The 15,208-nt window shown below is 51.5% G+C and overlaps 2 protein-coding genes across 4 annotated transcripts; one reads left to right on the plus strand and one right to left on the minus strand.

Moving 5' to 3' along the window:
- Positions 1–639: 639 nt before the first annotated feature.
- Positions 640–2,485, minus strand: CIAO2B (cytosolic iron-sulfur assembly component 2B). Its single transcript, XM_028501815.2, has 5 exons — positions 2,323–2,485; positions 2,088–2,167; positions 1,707–1,832; positions 1,245–1,290; positions 640–857 (listed from the first exon to the last, which is right to left on the minus strand). The coding sequence occupies exons 1-5, from the start codon at positions 2,456–2,458 to the stop codon at positions 760–762; spliced, it is 486 nt and encodes a 161-aa protein (XP_028357616.1). The 5' UTR covers positions 2,459–2,485; the 3' UTR covers positions 640–759.
- A 594-nt stretch (positions 2,486–3,079) lies between these two features.
- Positions 3,080–11,972, plus strand: LOC118497500 (liver carboxylesterase-like). Of its 3 annotated transcripts, none has more exons than XM_036011975.1 (3): positions 3,080–4,078; positions 4,929–5,031; positions 11,339–11,972. In XM_036011975.1, exons 1-3 carry the CDS (start codon positions 4,028–4,030, stop codon positions 11,557–11,559), a joined length of 375 nt encoding a protein of 124 aa, XP_035867868.1. In that variant the 5' UTR covers positions 3,080–4,027; the 3' UTR covers positions 11,560–11,972. The 3 variants fall into 3 exon arrangements, with proteins under 3 accessions (XP_035867868.1, XP_035867869.1, XP_035867870.1); XM_036011976.1 differs by lacking the exon at positions 3,080–4,078 and adding an exon at positions 5,830–5,902 and having other exon boundaries at positions 4,284–5,031; XM_036011977.1 differs by lacking the exons at positions 3,080–4,078; positions 11,339–11,972 and adding exons at positions 5,830–5,902; positions 6,410–6,725 and having other exon boundaries at positions 4,284–5,031.
- The last annotated feature ends 3,236 nt before the right edge of the window (positions 11,973–15,208 follow it).

Raw genomic sequence — 15,208 nt, forward strand, 5'->3', positions numbered from 1 at the left:
ATGTTTTAGAGAAATTCATATATGATAGGATATTAGATGACACTAATTATTCATTTTCTTTTAACAGATTTTATTTACTTATTTTTAGAGGGAAAGGGAGAGAGGGAAACATCAATGTGTGGTTGCCTCTAGAGTGCCCCCTACTGAGGACCTGGCCCATGACCCAGGCTTGTGCCCTGACCAGGAATGAAACTAGTGACCCTTTGGTTTGCAGGCCGGAACTCAGTCCACTGAGACACACCAACCAAGGGTAGAATTGTTAATATTTTTGGCCATATAATAGTACTATGCTTATACAGGCTTACTCTTAGGAAACACAGGATGAAATACTACTTAGACATAAAGGGTTCTGTGTCTGCAGATTACTGTTAAATGTATTTATATTATATACATGCATAAATAAAACCAATGCTGCAACATACTAACAACTGTTGAATCCAAGTGGTGGATATACAAATGTGTTCGCTATACTACTCTTTCCAATTTTGGGATACACCTGCAACTTTTCCTAATCAAACTATTGGGAAAAATTGTTAAATAAACTGCATCTTATTAAATGACCTGGCCAATATAGGCACTCACTATGAATGCCCCCCCCAAACCCCGAGTGACCCCAAAATGAAAGACTCTAAGACAAGCTGGGACATGAATATAAATTAAGAGTTTATTACAAAATGCAAAATGTTAGCTTTTCATTGTCAGTGGTTCAAGAAAACAAGGCAATGAGCCCTGGGTGAGGCTAGGGATGAAAAGCCAGGCTCAGGAGCGTGCTGATAGGCACTGGTTCACAACCTCCAGAAGGTGGGTGTTCTCCAGGGCAGCTGCCACCCGCTCCTTATCTGCAAGTTGCTTGTTCACTGGATGGGAAGGAGGGAGTGGTAAAATATATATACCTCCACCAACAAAGCACCCTCCCCCATCACCCCCTTACCAAGACCCTAAGCCTCGATCAGGCTACCTGAACCACCTGAGTCCACACCTGGGACCCCTCCCACCTGGCTGCTCATGTCTGCCTCCTGTACTGTAACGCCTGACACACTCTGGCCTTGTGTTGTTAGGAGAGGGAGAGGACAGGAATGGGGGACACAGTCAACAGATAAGACGTAAGTCAGTCCAGCTTCGGTGTAGGTCCCTACCTCCACTGAGGAGTTCCCCATCCAGCAGCCACCCACCCCCTTGCCCCACAAACCACCATGGCAGCGGGAAGCCTCAGGGCCAATGCCTCAAAACCAGCCCACACTTACCGGCATGCTCTGAGGCATGGGTCCCTGGAGTAATGTGCACGTCCATCTGGGAGAGAGACAGGCAGAGCCTGAGCACTCAACCACCTGTCTACTCCGTCTTTTCTCTCCCCTACTCTCCACCTTCTAATCATGCCTCTGGACTCTGACCCTTCTGGTACACCCCAAACCCACCCATAGCCACTCCATTTCTACCCAAAGGCCTGCCTATGCCCCAAACCCACTCCAAACCTGTCTACAGCTCCCTACTGCCCTCCCTGCCACAGTGCTCACTACTCTTCTGCACTTTCCAGCTCAGGCCTTTATTCTTGTTGCTCCACGCCATTGAAAGGCTTCTCCAGTTTCATCTCTGCTAACTGGTCTCTTGTCAGGTCTTATTCTGAGGTCCGTGTTCATCCTCTTCATGTTCTTCTCAGTGGCAGGTAACTACACTCGCTCCATCCCCAGCACTCAGTTCCAACCTACCTTGAAGCGCTGGGGAAGAGATCGCAGAAGCTTGACTTTGATGGACAGGCCAATAAGGGTAGCCATGCTGCAGTGAGGAATGGTGGGTGTGAAGGCCACTGCCACAGTGCTCTCGGGGTCACTCACCTGGTTGGGGGTGGGATGTCAGAAGTCTTGGCCCTTTCAGCCCAGAGCCCCTCTTCTTAGTTTGTTGCTTCAGGCAAGTCGTCTAACCTCTATGGGCCTCAGTTTCCTCATCCATTAAATGGGCACGACAGTCCCCTCTCCCAAAGATCCCCTGAGGAGCCCCTGAGCTAAGAGAATGACTGCCCTTTAATGCACAGCTGAACCTTTCTGACTCGCCCGAACAAGCAGCTCCCCTTAGACGCTGGACTGGCTCACCTGAACCCGAACTTGCTCTACTACGTTCAATTCTTCTAGCGTCAGTGGATGCTCCGGGTCATTGATGGAGCGAATCAGATGTAGCAAGTGAAGGAAAAGGGACTCCGCGCCTCTTCCCACTCAGAACCCTCCGCCAGGAATGCCTGGCCCTGACACAGCTCCACCGACTACTGGCCATCACTTCATCCCCCTCCCAGCGCCCCAGAACGCGCCCGCGCCCGGCAGCGGCGGATATCGAAGATCTCGCGCGCGTCGATGCTGTCTGGAACCTGCTCGTCTTCCTCCCCCGCGGTCACCGGCCGCTCCCCCGAGCGCTCGTAGATGAGGGGGTTAGCGTTCTCCAGGAGGCCGCCCCCGCCGCCGCCCACCATCGCGGAACCGCTACAGGACAGCGTCGGCGGGCACTTCCGCTGCTAAAGGAGCACTTCCGGGGAACGGGACGGGGCGGGGCGACGGGGTCACGCGGGGGACACGCAGGGGACCGAGTCCTCAACCTGGGGTTCGGAAGGGGCTGTGGGCTCCGCGTGCTCCCTTCGCGGACTCGGTAAGGTGCGACCGCTCCAGCAACGGCGCAGCGAAGGTGACACTGGGCGGTGCGAGCGGTAGCGTGCTGGACCAAGGCTGCTTCTCGGGGGCACTGAAGACCGGTCTGAAATTGAGCCTGGCGTATCTTCGGGCATCTTCCCCCGGTCAGTCCGCCCCTTCGGCTGAGCGGGCGCTCGCGTGCCCAGAGTTGCCTCCATCCTGGCTCAGTTCACTTCGTTTCGGAACCTCCCGAGGACGCGACTGCATCCCCCGTTGCACGTTGGCCCGGGAGTGCCCTGCCGAGTGCCCACGGCGCTGGCGAGAAGGCGTTCTTTGAACGTTTGTTAAATGAACCTTGGCTGGCCTGGCGAAGGGTCACCGGTTTGATTCCAGGCCAGGTTCCCAGTAGGGTGCGCGCCAGAGGCAACCACACGTTAATGTTTCTCTCCTCTTTTTCCCTCCCTTCCCTTCTCTAAAAGTAATAAAGTAAAAAACGTTTAAATGTTTGTTAAATGACTGGCCTCTCAGGCCAGGGTCGGACAATAAGGGGATGAAGAACCTTGAAGGTGGACCCAAGAGACATCCCTGAAAGCAAGGAGGAACTTTTAGGATGAAGGGCACTCACAGCTATCTGCCTTAAGGTCGTTCCCATTTCTCCATCAACATGTACCTCCTCTAGGAAGCTCTCCTAGGTTCCTGTCTTAATCCCTTGTTGTTCCCTTACTTGACCCCCGGAACACTGTTGTCAGGCCTGTGAGTATAAGAACAGTGAACTCGGGTTTGAGGAGAGGGTTCTTGGTATTGAGGAGGGGCTGTAGAAGCCTCGTGGCCCCTTCAGAGGTGGCCCAAGGGGATCCGAGCAGAGGGGGTGTGGCTGTGCCAGTGCCTGCCTGCTACTGGCCTTTGCCCTCTCAGTGTCACTCTCCTACCAGACCCATCTATCGGTACCTACTCCATGCCCAGTCCAAACTCTGGACTTCAAGGAGTCACTCACTGATCCTGGGGGGTTGGATGGGGGAGCAGTGTGCCCCTCTGCAAGCCAACCTTGCAGCTGGACTTAGAGCAAGGATGAACGCAGTAGCCTGTGGATGCCTGCTTCTCTTTGAGGGTGAGGCTCCGGTGGGGGGACCAGGTCAGACTTGCCAAAGTCTGCAGAGGCAGGACCTGAGGCAGGGTGGGAAGGAGGAGGGAGCTTGGGGACCCTATGCCAGACCCAATGCTTGCAACCACCTGAGGTGAGCTCCCTGAGGTGGTTGTCTCATCCCCTTGGTGAGGCCCAGCCCCAATCTGCCAGGTGCTGGGGAGCCCACTCTTTGTGGGGGAGCCTCAGGGTTTCATAGCTCTAGGCCCAGCCTACCCCCAACTTGAGACTCCCAAGTACCCAGGGCTTGAAAATCTCTGAGACCCAGGAGCAGATGGACAGAGAAACATTGAAAGCTATCCTGCAGACAATATTAACCATGATGGTAAGGCTCCCAGAGTCCTGCCCAATGGAGAAGGTCTCCTCTCCTGTCCCAAAGCAGGAGAGACCCACCCCCTGGATATCTTATCCATCTAATGTCCCCCATGAATAAAGGCTGGCCTCACCCCAGAGGTTGACCCCTTCCCCACATCCTTACCTCACCCCAGGATCCACCTCTTGAATCCTGCCCCTGCTGCCTCCCTGCCCCTGCCAGCTTGCCTAACCTACTCTTCCTGATCCTCCTGGGGTAGATGCTGCCTCCTGACTTTGATGACTGTTGATGGAGGAGTACATGGGAGACAGTAGGGCCCCCCCAGAACCTCCAGATTCAGTTCCATGAAGTGATAGGGGACTCCATCTTGGTGGTTCTTGCACTCCAAGGTGCAGATTTTCAGTGTGAGTACATCTGTAACTAAGGCCAGGCCGGCAAGACGGCAGCTCGGAGCTGCAGGTTCCAGGTGAGGTGTGTTGGTGTCCAGGTCCCAACCCATGTCTATGTATTGGGCTTCTAGGTACCAGGCACTTGATGTCCCTCATCTTGGTAAAGCTTTACGGCTAGTTTAAGACATTTCCTCCATTTTACAGATGAGAAAACAGAATTTCATTGACTTCCTCAAGACCACACCCTAGGAAGTTCCAACTTCTTCTTAATTTGAACCCAGGCCCTTCCCTCTGCCCTTGCTCCAGCCCATGGCTCCCTCACCCCTTTGCCCAGATTCCAGCTAGTTATGGACGTAGCTGTGTCATAACTACGGGTGATACAAGGAAGCTCCAGGTAAGGGGCTGCCATGCCACGACCTGTCCACCCCACACCCTTAGGTTCCCATGCCCTGGTCTATTTCTGTGAATTCCAGCATTGGTCCAGCTTCCTTGAGGACAGCAAGCCGACCCATGTGAGGGCAGACCATGGGGATGAGATGTTCTTTGCCTTTGGAACCTCTTCCTGGAGCAGCCACAGTAAGTCTTCCCAGATGGGTCCCTCAGAGGCCCTGCATTCCCAGGATGTGGGATGGGATGTTAGCTGGACCCCTGAGAGAGGGTGATTGCCCCCACTGTACAGATGAGGAAACTGAGACGCAGGGAGAGAGGCCAGGATTAGGTGTCCAGGATCTCACTGCTAGAAAGGCAGAGCCAGAATTGGAGTCCAAGATTCTTCAGACTGGGGCCTGTGCTCCCTTCACCTCTCCCACTCTGACCACGGCCGTCTGGCGTAGGCGTAGAAGGGGCTGTTTCAAAGGCATATTTGTTTCTTTTTTTTTCTTTTATCCTCACCTGAGGACATGCTTATTGATTTTAGAGAGAGGGGAAGAGAGGAAGAGAAAGAGGGAGAGCAACATTGATGTGAGAGAAAAACATCCATCAGTTGCCTCTCCCACTCGACTGTGACGGAACCGCAACCCAGGCATGTGCCCTACCTGGGAATTGAACCAGAAACCCTTGGCTTTGCAGGATGATGCCCAACCTACTGAGACACACCTGTCAGGGCCATATTTGTTTCTTAAATGCCTTTCCAGTGTCAGAAGGAGAGATGGTCAGGTCAGCCAGAGATTGGGATTAGTACATGGGGTTTGGGCAGGTAGAGGGCCTGGAGCCCCAAGGCTGTGGGAAGTGAGCAGAGACCTGGGAGGGCAGGGGAAGAGCTAGGAATAAGCTAAGCCTAGGGATGGTGGGTGTGGCGGGGCTGACTGAGCTGGCCTGAGTGTCCTGGGCTGAGGTTGGCCCTGATCTGTACCCTTATCCTCTTGGTCTCTGTAGTTAAAGTCACTGAGGAGGAGCAGCTGCTGGGCAGGAAAATGATGAAGTATTGGGCCAACTTTGCTCGAAATGGGTGAGATGTTGCACCCCTACCTCAACCCCCAGAGGGCGCTTGAACCCAGCTGGGGTCCCCCTTGTCTGTGGTGACCTCATTAGCATACATGTGTTCTTCATTGCGTGGTGGTCTCTTCCCCAGCTTCAGGACCCACATGCACAGAGAGGGGCCTTATGGGTGCTGGACCCTCAGTCCCTCTCTGGATGACCCAGAGGGGTGGCAACAGGGCTGTGTTATATTACCAGGAGATCCTCCCTGTGACAGGAAGGGACAAAACAGCCCAAGTTCCCCTGCCTCCTGGTGGAGCTGACTCTCTAGCAGGGGGTGGTTTCTTTCCTACTTCTGGAAGCTCCTCCCTCTCATCCCCCAAGCCCACCTGGCCTGTTTGGCTGCCTTGCCTGACCCTAGTCAGGATGCTCAGGTCTGGACTTCGTGGAGCTCACAGTGATCTTGCACCGCCCTGCCAGGAGGGCATGTCCACAGGATCCCCAACACTGAGGGTTTCCCCCTGGCTCATGTGTGCAGGAGGAGCAACACCTGCAGCTGAGCGTACAGCCTGCAGTGGGCCGGGCCCTGCAGGCCCACAGGTTCTGGTTATGGATGGAGGCCCTACCTCAGAAGATCCAAGAGCTCACGGAGGCCAAAGAGAAGCACACAGAGCTGTAGCTCTCTGTGTCTGGGGGTGGGAGGGTGGGCCTGTGTGCAGGTGGGCTTTGCTACATGTGCCCACACACACCCACTGAGGAGCCAGTAGCTTATTCCCTCCTTCACAAAACCATTCATTCATTCTTCCATCCACCCATCTATCCAGCAACCATTTTCGGAGAGTAAATAACTGAGTCCCTGCCTGGTGTGGCTCAGTCGGTTGGAATGTCATCCCATAACTAAAAGGTTGCCTGTTTGATTCCTGGGGTGGGGCTCATGCCTAGGTTGTGGATTTGATCCCCAGCTGGGGCACATGCAAGAAGCAACTGATCAATGTTTCTCTTCTTTCCCCTCTCTCTCAAATGAGAATAAAATAAACTTTAAAAAAGCATAAATAATTGATGTTAGTTGCCAAGCCTGCCACGAGTCCTCCCTTGGCAGACACATTCGATAAAACCTGCTGCAGAGCTGTGGAAGGGCAGATTCCAACGGAAGTTTGTTTCCCCTGCACCCCACTGGGCTGAGGCCCCACCCTGCCTTCCTCACCTCCACCACCTCCCCACCCTCTCTCCTCTTCCTTGGGAGGGAGTCCTTTGGGAGATGTTGCCCACGCCCAGCTCTCAGAAAGCCCCACTCGCTCTCATATCATAAGTGGCCAATAGGAAACCTGGATGCCAGGAGCCTGGAGCTCTGAGACCTCAGCACAAAGGCTACCAGCTACTGAGAATGTCAAGTCTCTGTCCCCACCCAGTACCCCCCTAGATGAAAAACACACCCACTCACTTATCTGTGTCTCTCAGAGGCAACCAATTCCATTTTTTGTAAGTAGTGATAGGCTCATCCAGGGGCACCCGGAGCCTGAGCCAGCTGCGCAGTGACCGGGATAACCAGGTGGATTCCTCTGTCACCTGCCTCCTGAGGTTTGTCTTTATTGTTAGTGGTTCCGCAGACACTCTAGGGCCCAAACTTACATGATCATAGCACATCCAAGATGTTTATCTGTGGCATGTTTCCTGGAGGTAGAACTAAGGGGCCAGAAGGTCCAGGCACGTCTAGGAGACATTCTTGTCTCCTGGCTCCCAAGTGCCTCTCCGTCCAGGGAGGTCTCCTTGCCCGTTGGAATTCCACTTGTCAACCAACCCCACCCCATCACCTCTGCTCATCATCCCCCAACTCACTGTAGGCGTCCACATGACTCGATTTCCTATTTATCTCATTGTTTTCCCTAAACTTTTCCTCCCATCACCCACTCTTCACCCCCAAAAAACCCTCTCTCATGTTTCATTCCCGTGTGCAGTTACAAAACTGTGTTCACATGGCCTCTCTGTTCCACCAAAGCACTTTCTCTCTGTCACTAAGAGGCTGTGTCTCTCTTCTCACAGACCCAGGACTCCCTCCATGCTCGTAATTATGATCAACTTGCCCTTTCCATACACTAGATTCCCCAGGAAAGTCCCCCTTCTTGCTCTCCACTGCGTTTAAGTCCAACCATAGAACCTCTTGAAACTGGGTTTGAAGAATGAAGATTCCTGCACTCCCCACTCTGGCCACGAGATGGCAGACAAAGATAACCTTAAACCTGAGCTGATTTGAACTTGGTGGAAAGAGCTTTGATTACAACGAACACTGACTAGCACATAACGCTTCCCCTGCATCCTGAAAGCATATATTGAGCACCTGTGGTATGCATGTACCAGTGTGTTTTTCAGTCCTGCAGATGCAAAATATACTTCCCAAAAGTGGGTTCCCAGGACTAGTTTTTAGGATTCATTTCAATAACCTTGTTTTATTTTTTTTAACAGCTTTATTGTGGAATACTAATTTACATACAATTAAATTCACCCATTTTAGGTGTACAGTTTGAGAAATTTGAGTAAAAATGTAAGACACACAAACATCATCACATCAAGGTTTATTTTATTTTTAAGTATATTTTATTGATTATGCTATTACAGTTTTCCCATTTTCTTCTCCCCTTTATTGGTTTCTGCATTGCACCCCACCCCCTGACCAGCATTTCCCCCCTTACTTCATGTCCATGGGTTGTACATATATAAGTTCTTTGGCTTCTCCATTTCCCATGCTATTCTTACCCTTCCCCTGTCTATTTTGTGCCTACCATTTATGCTCCTTATTCCCTATACCTTTACCCTCATTCTCTCCCATCCCCTTCCTGCTGATAACCCTCCATGTGATCTCCATTCTGTGATTCTGCTCCTGTTCTAGTTGTTTGCTTAGTTTGTTTTTGTTTTTTAGGTTCAGTACTTGATAGTTGTAAGTTTGTTGTCATTTTACTGTTGGTATTTTTTATCTTTTTCACAGATAAGTTCCTTTAACATTTCATATAATAAGGGCTTGGTGATGATGAACTTCTTTAACTTTACCTTAGCTGGGAAGCACTTTATCTGCCCTTCCATTCTAAATGCAAAGGATTTGCTAGATAAAATAATCTTGGATGTAGCACCTTGCCTTTCGTGACTCCGGATACTTCTTTCCAGCCCCTTCTTAGCTGTAAAATTTCTTTTGAGAAATCAGCTGACAGTCTTATGGGAACTCCTTTGTAAGTAATTGTCTCCTTTTATCTTGCTGCTTTTAAGATTCTCTCCTTATCTGTGATCTTGGGTAATGCAATTATAATGTATCTTGATGTGTTCCTCCTTGGGTCCAGCTTCTTTGGGACTCTCTAGCTTCCTGGACTTCCTGAAAGTCTATTTCCTTTGCCAGATGGAATTTTCCTTCGTTGTGTTTTCTTATCTAGCAAATAAGCTTTCAATTTCTTGCTCTTCCTCTTCTTCTTCTGGCACCCCTATAATTCAGATGCTGGGGCATTTAAAGTTGTCCCAGAGGTTCCTAAGCCTCTCCTCATTTTTTTGAATTCTTGTTTCTTTAATTCTGTTCTGGTAGAATGTTTATTTCTTCTGTTCCAAATCATTGATTTGAGTCCTGGTTTCCTTCCCTTCACTGTTGGTTCCCTGTATGTTTTTCTTTATTTCACTTTGCATAGCCTTCACTTTTTCATTTTTTGTGTGTTCATACTCAACCATTTCTGTAAGCATTCTGATTACCAGCATTTTGAACTCTGTATTTGATAGGTTGGCTATCTTCTTGTCACTTAGTTCTTTTTCTGGAGTTTTGGTTTGTTATTTCATTTGGGCCATATTTCTTTGTCTCAGCATACCTGTGAAAGAGTTTTGCAAACTGCAAAGAACTGCCCACACAGAGGAGGTGTGAGAGGATCCCTTGCCCCCACTGGCCAGCCTCCATGCCCGAAAGGGCCACAATTAGAGCCACTCCTGTATGCCCAGAGATGGCTTATGTGAGACCTACAGAGACCTGGAATGAGGGCAGACAGGTATTCTGACCACCTGCAGCTGTGGGTGCGAGGCTGTGCTCTATCACACCAATTCCAAATGCTATTCCAATAACTGGTTGCATCAAAATTTTCTCATGCAACCAAGAGGTTCTCATTCAGAGGGTGTGGGTGGGGCCTAGGAATCTATATTTTTGCAATGATTTCCCCCACATGATTTTGATGCACAACCAAGTTCAATAAAACTTGGATCAGATCTGCTTTCTGTCACTTTGCAGAGTTGGCCTCAGGGTGCCAGGGCACAGAACAACTCAGTTTTGATAAGGAAGGAGGGGAAGAAATGACCAGGGTTTTTCAGGGAGGGGCAACAGATATGAAGCCTCAGCAATGCTTGGCAACAGAGCGGGGCAAGATGAGAGCCTGTTAGAGGAAGAAGTGCCCTCAGGCAGAGGGCACTTGGCCTAGTTTGTATCTATTCCAAGAGGTAGCTATCATGTAGGTATGCTGCACTCTGTGTGTGTGTGTGTTTGCATGTGTAATACATGGATATATGCTAAATATGAATACACTGTAACCTGTGTCTAATAATACTTACTCGTATTTTTGGACCATAAGATGCACCTGGGTTTTACAGGAAAATAGGGAAAAATTTTTGAGGCAAAAAAGGTGGCAAAATATTTAATAACATAAATAACATAATATTTCACCAATGTAAATATAAAGCTACATTCAGACTATAAGACACCTCCCCTTTCCTCCCAAGTTTGGAGGGAGTGCGTCTTATCCTCCAAAAAATAAGGTACATGCATATATACGTATACATATGGGTATGCATTTAACTTGTATTTCTACATGTTTGTAAATAAGCTGTGCTCATGTGTATATATGTATGTATAAATTTGCATACACATGTGAGCATTATGTGAGTGTGTATATGAGTGAGAATGCATACAGGGGTGAGCAAAAGTAGGTTAAATTATCAGCCATCATTACCTGAAAGATAAGCATAAGGATATGCAGTAATAACAATAAGAAGAAGACAAATAATACAAAAGTAGATGATATAATAATTCATAAATAATACTACAAGAATAAACTTTCATGTACTCACAACCGTACACCTACTTTTGCCTGCCCCTGTACGTGTGTGTGATCTCTTCCCGGAAACAGGCCAGGCTAACATTAGCAACAACAAAGGTGGATAGTCCCATCAATATCAGACAAAGGAAAATCAAAATAAATGACATATCTATGGATATTAAATGATACACTAAATGACACAAATAGAAATAATTCCTACAACAGACATAACTTTTACGCACCTACCAACACAGCTTTGGTAAATCCAATAACGAGAAAGAAAAACCCTGAGAGCAATGCGGAAAAAGTGGGCAGATATGCAATTGTTGTGAGAGCGCCAAGCTGCTGCAGATGCCGGTGGCAGATGATGGGTCAGCGTCCTTCCAGTGGGCAAGGTGACCCTTCTCCTTTCTTCCTAGGTGTCCGGAACACCAAGGAGCCTCTGGCGGTTACTGAATATGGGGTCCTCCAAGGAAAGCAGATACACGGGAAGATGCCCATCAATGTCTTCCTAGGGGTCTCCTTTTCCAGACCTCCTGTGGGTGCTTGTAGATTCGCTGCCCCAGAGCTGCCAGAGCCCTGGGAAGGAGTCAGAGATGCCATCACCTGTGCCAGACAGGATTCAAATCTTTCCCCTTGATTTTGAAGGCCAGGCTCTTCCCCTGCTCGATGCAGACCGGTGAGTTGCTGAGTTGCGGGGGGTGGATGAGAAGCCCAGGCTCAGACTTCTCCTGCAGCCCTGCTCCGTTTTCTCGTTCCGAGACGCTGGCTTCCCCGTCTGCCTGTACGAGTTGGAGCACCATTAAGAAACTCCGCACTGATGGGGCAGACCACGGGGACGATATCCACGTCATCTTTGGATGTCCCTTCCCCAAAGGTGCTAACACTCACCTGACACCCCCACAGGGTGTCTGTCTCCCCACCTTTGTATTGGGGCCCACCCCTCCATCTGGAATGTTCTCCCAAGGGAAAGCCTCATAGCATGGAGACAGTAACAGAAGGAGCAGGGTGGGGTGTCAGCACCCCATGCCCTGTCCCAAATGCCACATCCCATTCTGCCCCCAGGACATGCCACAGATGAGGAAAAGGTGCTGAGCCTCCAGATTATGAAATACTGGGCCAACTGTGCCCGCACAGGGTGAGTCTGGCCCCCCCAACATGCATGGGCAGTCTTCCTGACCACTGCTAGACCGAATGCCCCTTCTGCCTCGGCTTTTCCTGGCCACCAGGTCCTAAATGTCCCTAAAGTGTGTCCCTCTCTCTGTCCCATTACCAGAGTCTTCAGTTACTCAAACATTCACTTCAGTTACTCTCTGGTTTCTGCCCAGCCCAATACTGGAGGCCGGAATTCAGAGGTATTGCAGACATGAGCACCATCCTCTGCCAGCCTGTTCATGATCTGAGCCCTTGGAGGAAGGGAGTGTTGCTGCCTGGTCCTCGTTGGGCTGAGCCTGGGAGCCAAGCTCAGGCAAGGGGAGCTACAGTGAGGTTGCCTGGGCTGCGAAACACTTGGCTTTTTTCATCATTGTCTCAAGTGCACCCCTCAGGACATCCACATTCCATGTCCACTTGTCCATCGGTTTGGGTCTTGGTGCTGCTTCCAGACTTCTCCCTCTCTGGCCTCTCTTGCAACTTGACCTCAGCATACTCTAGCTTGTCCCACAGGTGTTCTGTTCTGTCCTGTGTGTGTTTGGGGGGGGGGGGGTTGGTGGTAAAATAGACATAACATAAACTGTATCAGTTTAACCACTTTAAGTGTCCAGTTCAGCGGCGTTAAGTACATTCACACTGTTGTGCAACCAACATCACTATCTCCTGAACTCTTTCCTCACCCCGAACTAAAACCCTGTATCCATTAAATGATAACTCCCTCTTCTCTCTTACCTCCAAATCCTCGTGCCCACTATTCAACTTTCCTATTAATTTGACTATTTAATGCATATAGGTGGAATCATACAATGTTTATCCTTTTATGTCTGGCTTATTTCATTAGCATGTCTTCAAGTTTCATCTGTGCTGTGTCACGTGTCAGAATTTTATTCCTTTGTAAGGCTGAATAATATTCCATTGTATGTACATACTACATGTTGTTTATCCATTCACCACATGTTGTCTGTTCCATATTGATGGATATGTGCATTGTGTCCACCTTTCGGCTACTGTGAATAAAGCCATGAACATTCATGTAGTGTCCCACAGGCTTTATGCCCCAAACTACGATGCCAAGTAGGCTCTCTGCTCCTAGGGCTCCCTGAGTCTCTCAGATAACCGGAGGCTGCAGAGACCTGTGGGGTGAGGAGCACCCAGTCCTTCATACCCCAGCATCTAAGCCCCAAAACAAAGGGATGGTTAAAGGAGGAGAAAGTCCCTTTCTTTACAATAAACCTGTCACGTGGATTTTGTTACCCCTACTTTACGGGTGAGGAGACTGAGAAAGAGACGTGAAGATCTTGCTCAAGGCCACGACCTCATTCGTGGTGGCAGAGTGGGATTCGGATCCAGGCCTGTCTGACTCACCCTGCCATTTCCGTCCTGATCTGGTGCAATCCCTGAGGAAGGGTGGCCCCCAGAGGAGATGTGACATCTCCGCTCTCAGGGGAGGCAGAGCTAGCAGAGTACCCTGGCCACCTCTAACCAGGGCACAGACAACCACACAGGCCCTCATCAGTGAAAGCCTGAGGGCTGGGAGCTCCGCCCCCGGGAAGGCGGTCCAGCTGGGCTGGATTCACCCCAGTGCCTGCAGGGGGCATCCGGACCTGGAGGTCCGGAGGTCCGACTCTAAGCTGGTCCAGGCCTGCTTCTGAGGATCCCTCAGTTCTCCCCTCCAGGCTTCCCACGTGTCTGGAGAAGAAACCTTTTCCACCAGCCACTTGTCTAGAGGTTATCCTTTCCCCAATTAGTGTGCAGTTGGGCAGGAGCCAGGGCTCCCTCAGGGCCCAACCAGGCTGCAGCAAATGCCAGGACTAGAAAGGACTCTCGGGGAAACCCTAAGACCTCCTCTAGAAATTCGAGCCTGGAAGACTTCGGGTGGGCAGATGGGATGTTGGGCTGGCTCCTGCCTCCCCCAGCTCCGGTTCCAGGTAGAGAAGGTTCCAGTCTTCCAGTGTGATCCTCCACCAGCGGCATTGCTGGATGAGGTGGGAGGGAAGAGCTACCAAACTGCTCTGGCTCCATCCTGTCTTCCTGCCTGTACTGGGGTTCCCTGACGGTCACCAAGAGTCCTAAAGCCCCGGCCAGGCCCCGCCTCTCAGTGAGCAATTCTCAGGGCTGGTTGGATCTTGGTGAAGCCCCCGCCACACACACACCTTTGTGGTTTCCTCCCCTTCCCCGACTCTCGATTTACTCGGCTCCAAGGGGCCACCGCGAGGACGAAGGGTCCCGGTGTGCAAAGGTGGCGTAGAAACAGCGGGTAAACATGCCTGCTGAGGGCCCCTGCGGCTCAGCTACTGCTCAGCTCGACTCCCCGCTCCGGAAGCAGTGCCCCTTCCTCTTTTCCAATACCCCGCCAGCCACCCGCCCCCCCCCCCCGTCCCTAACGTCCCCCCCACCCCACCCCAGCAGCAATTACTGGCCGAGGCGGCTGGGAAAGGGCCAATTAGTGCGGGAGATGACGCCCCTACACGGTGCCCCCTCTGACCGCAGCCTCCCGCCCCCAGGCTCTCGCCGCAGCCTCGCCAGCCGCCCTCCCTGCCTGGCCGACAGCGCCGGCTGCCTGGGAGCCCCAGGGGACACGCCGCCCCGCCTCCAGCCAACTGCGGTGTTGGATCCAGCTGCCTGGCTCAGGGCCAGAGCCCTGGCGGACGCGGGGGCGCCGCGAGCTGTAACGCCGACGCTGGGTGGTGGGGGCAAGCGGGACGGGGCCTCCCTCCCAGTGAAGGCTCCTGCGCTCTCGACAGCCTGCTCCCTCTGGCGCAGTGGGAGCAGGGCTGCCCCATGCTCGGGCAGGCTCTGACCAAGCCCTTGTATGGCCTCATGATCCCCCTGGCTTTGGGACCTCCAAGGCTAGACCTGAGCTGGCCATACCCAGAGCAGCTTCCTGCTGGTGGCCGTGGCAGGGCCTGGCCTTAGAAACCTTCGTCTGTGAAGGATCAGCGCCCTGCGGCAGGGAGCTGGGCAGCAGGGTGGGTGGGCAGTACAGAGCCACAGGTGCTCATCACCTATCAGAGAAGGCATGGACTTCCTCCCCTGGGCCCACGTCCTGCACAACCTGACTGGCTCACCTGTGGGCTCTGGGAGACCCAGAGGAATCAGTCCTGCCCTCCAGGAGCCCCAGGCTACGTGGGCAGAGA

The sequence above is a fragment of the Phyllostomus discolor genome, chromosome 12 (assembly GCF_004126475.2).
Source record: "Phyllostomus discolor isolate MPI-MPIP mPhyDis1 chromosome 12, mPhyDis1.pri.v3, whole genome shotgun sequence".
In the NCBI taxonomy this organism is placed as follows: Eukaryota; Metazoa; Chordata; class Mammalia; order Chiroptera; family Phyllostomidae; genus Phyllostomus; species Phyllostomus discolor.

Coding starts and splice junctions, on each gene's coding strand:
- CIAO2B (XM_028501815.2), bottom strand. CDS start 2,458: ATGGTGGGCGGCGGCGGGGGCGGCCTCCTGGAGAACGCTAACCCCCTC. Junction 1,833..2,087: donor TAGAGCAAGTTCGGGTTCAG/GTGAGCCAGTCC, acceptor ACCCCCAACCAG/GTGAGTGACCCCGAGAGCAC. Junction 1,291..1,706: donor CTCTTCCCCAGCGCTTCAAG/GTAGGTTGGAAC, acceptor TCTCTCTCCCAG/ATGGACGTGCACATTACTCC.
- LOC118497500 (XM_036011975.1), top strand. CDS start 4,028: ATGGACAGAGAAACATTGAAAGCTATCCTGCAGACAATATTAACCATG. Junction 4,079..4,928: donor AGACAATATTAACCATGATG/GTAAGGCTCCCA, acceptor TGTGAATTCCAG/CATTGGTCCAGCTTCCTTGA. Junction 5,032..11,338: donor CTCTTCCTGGAGCAGCCACA/GTAAGTCTTCCC, acceptor CTTTCTTCCTAG/GTGTCCGGAACACCAAGGAG.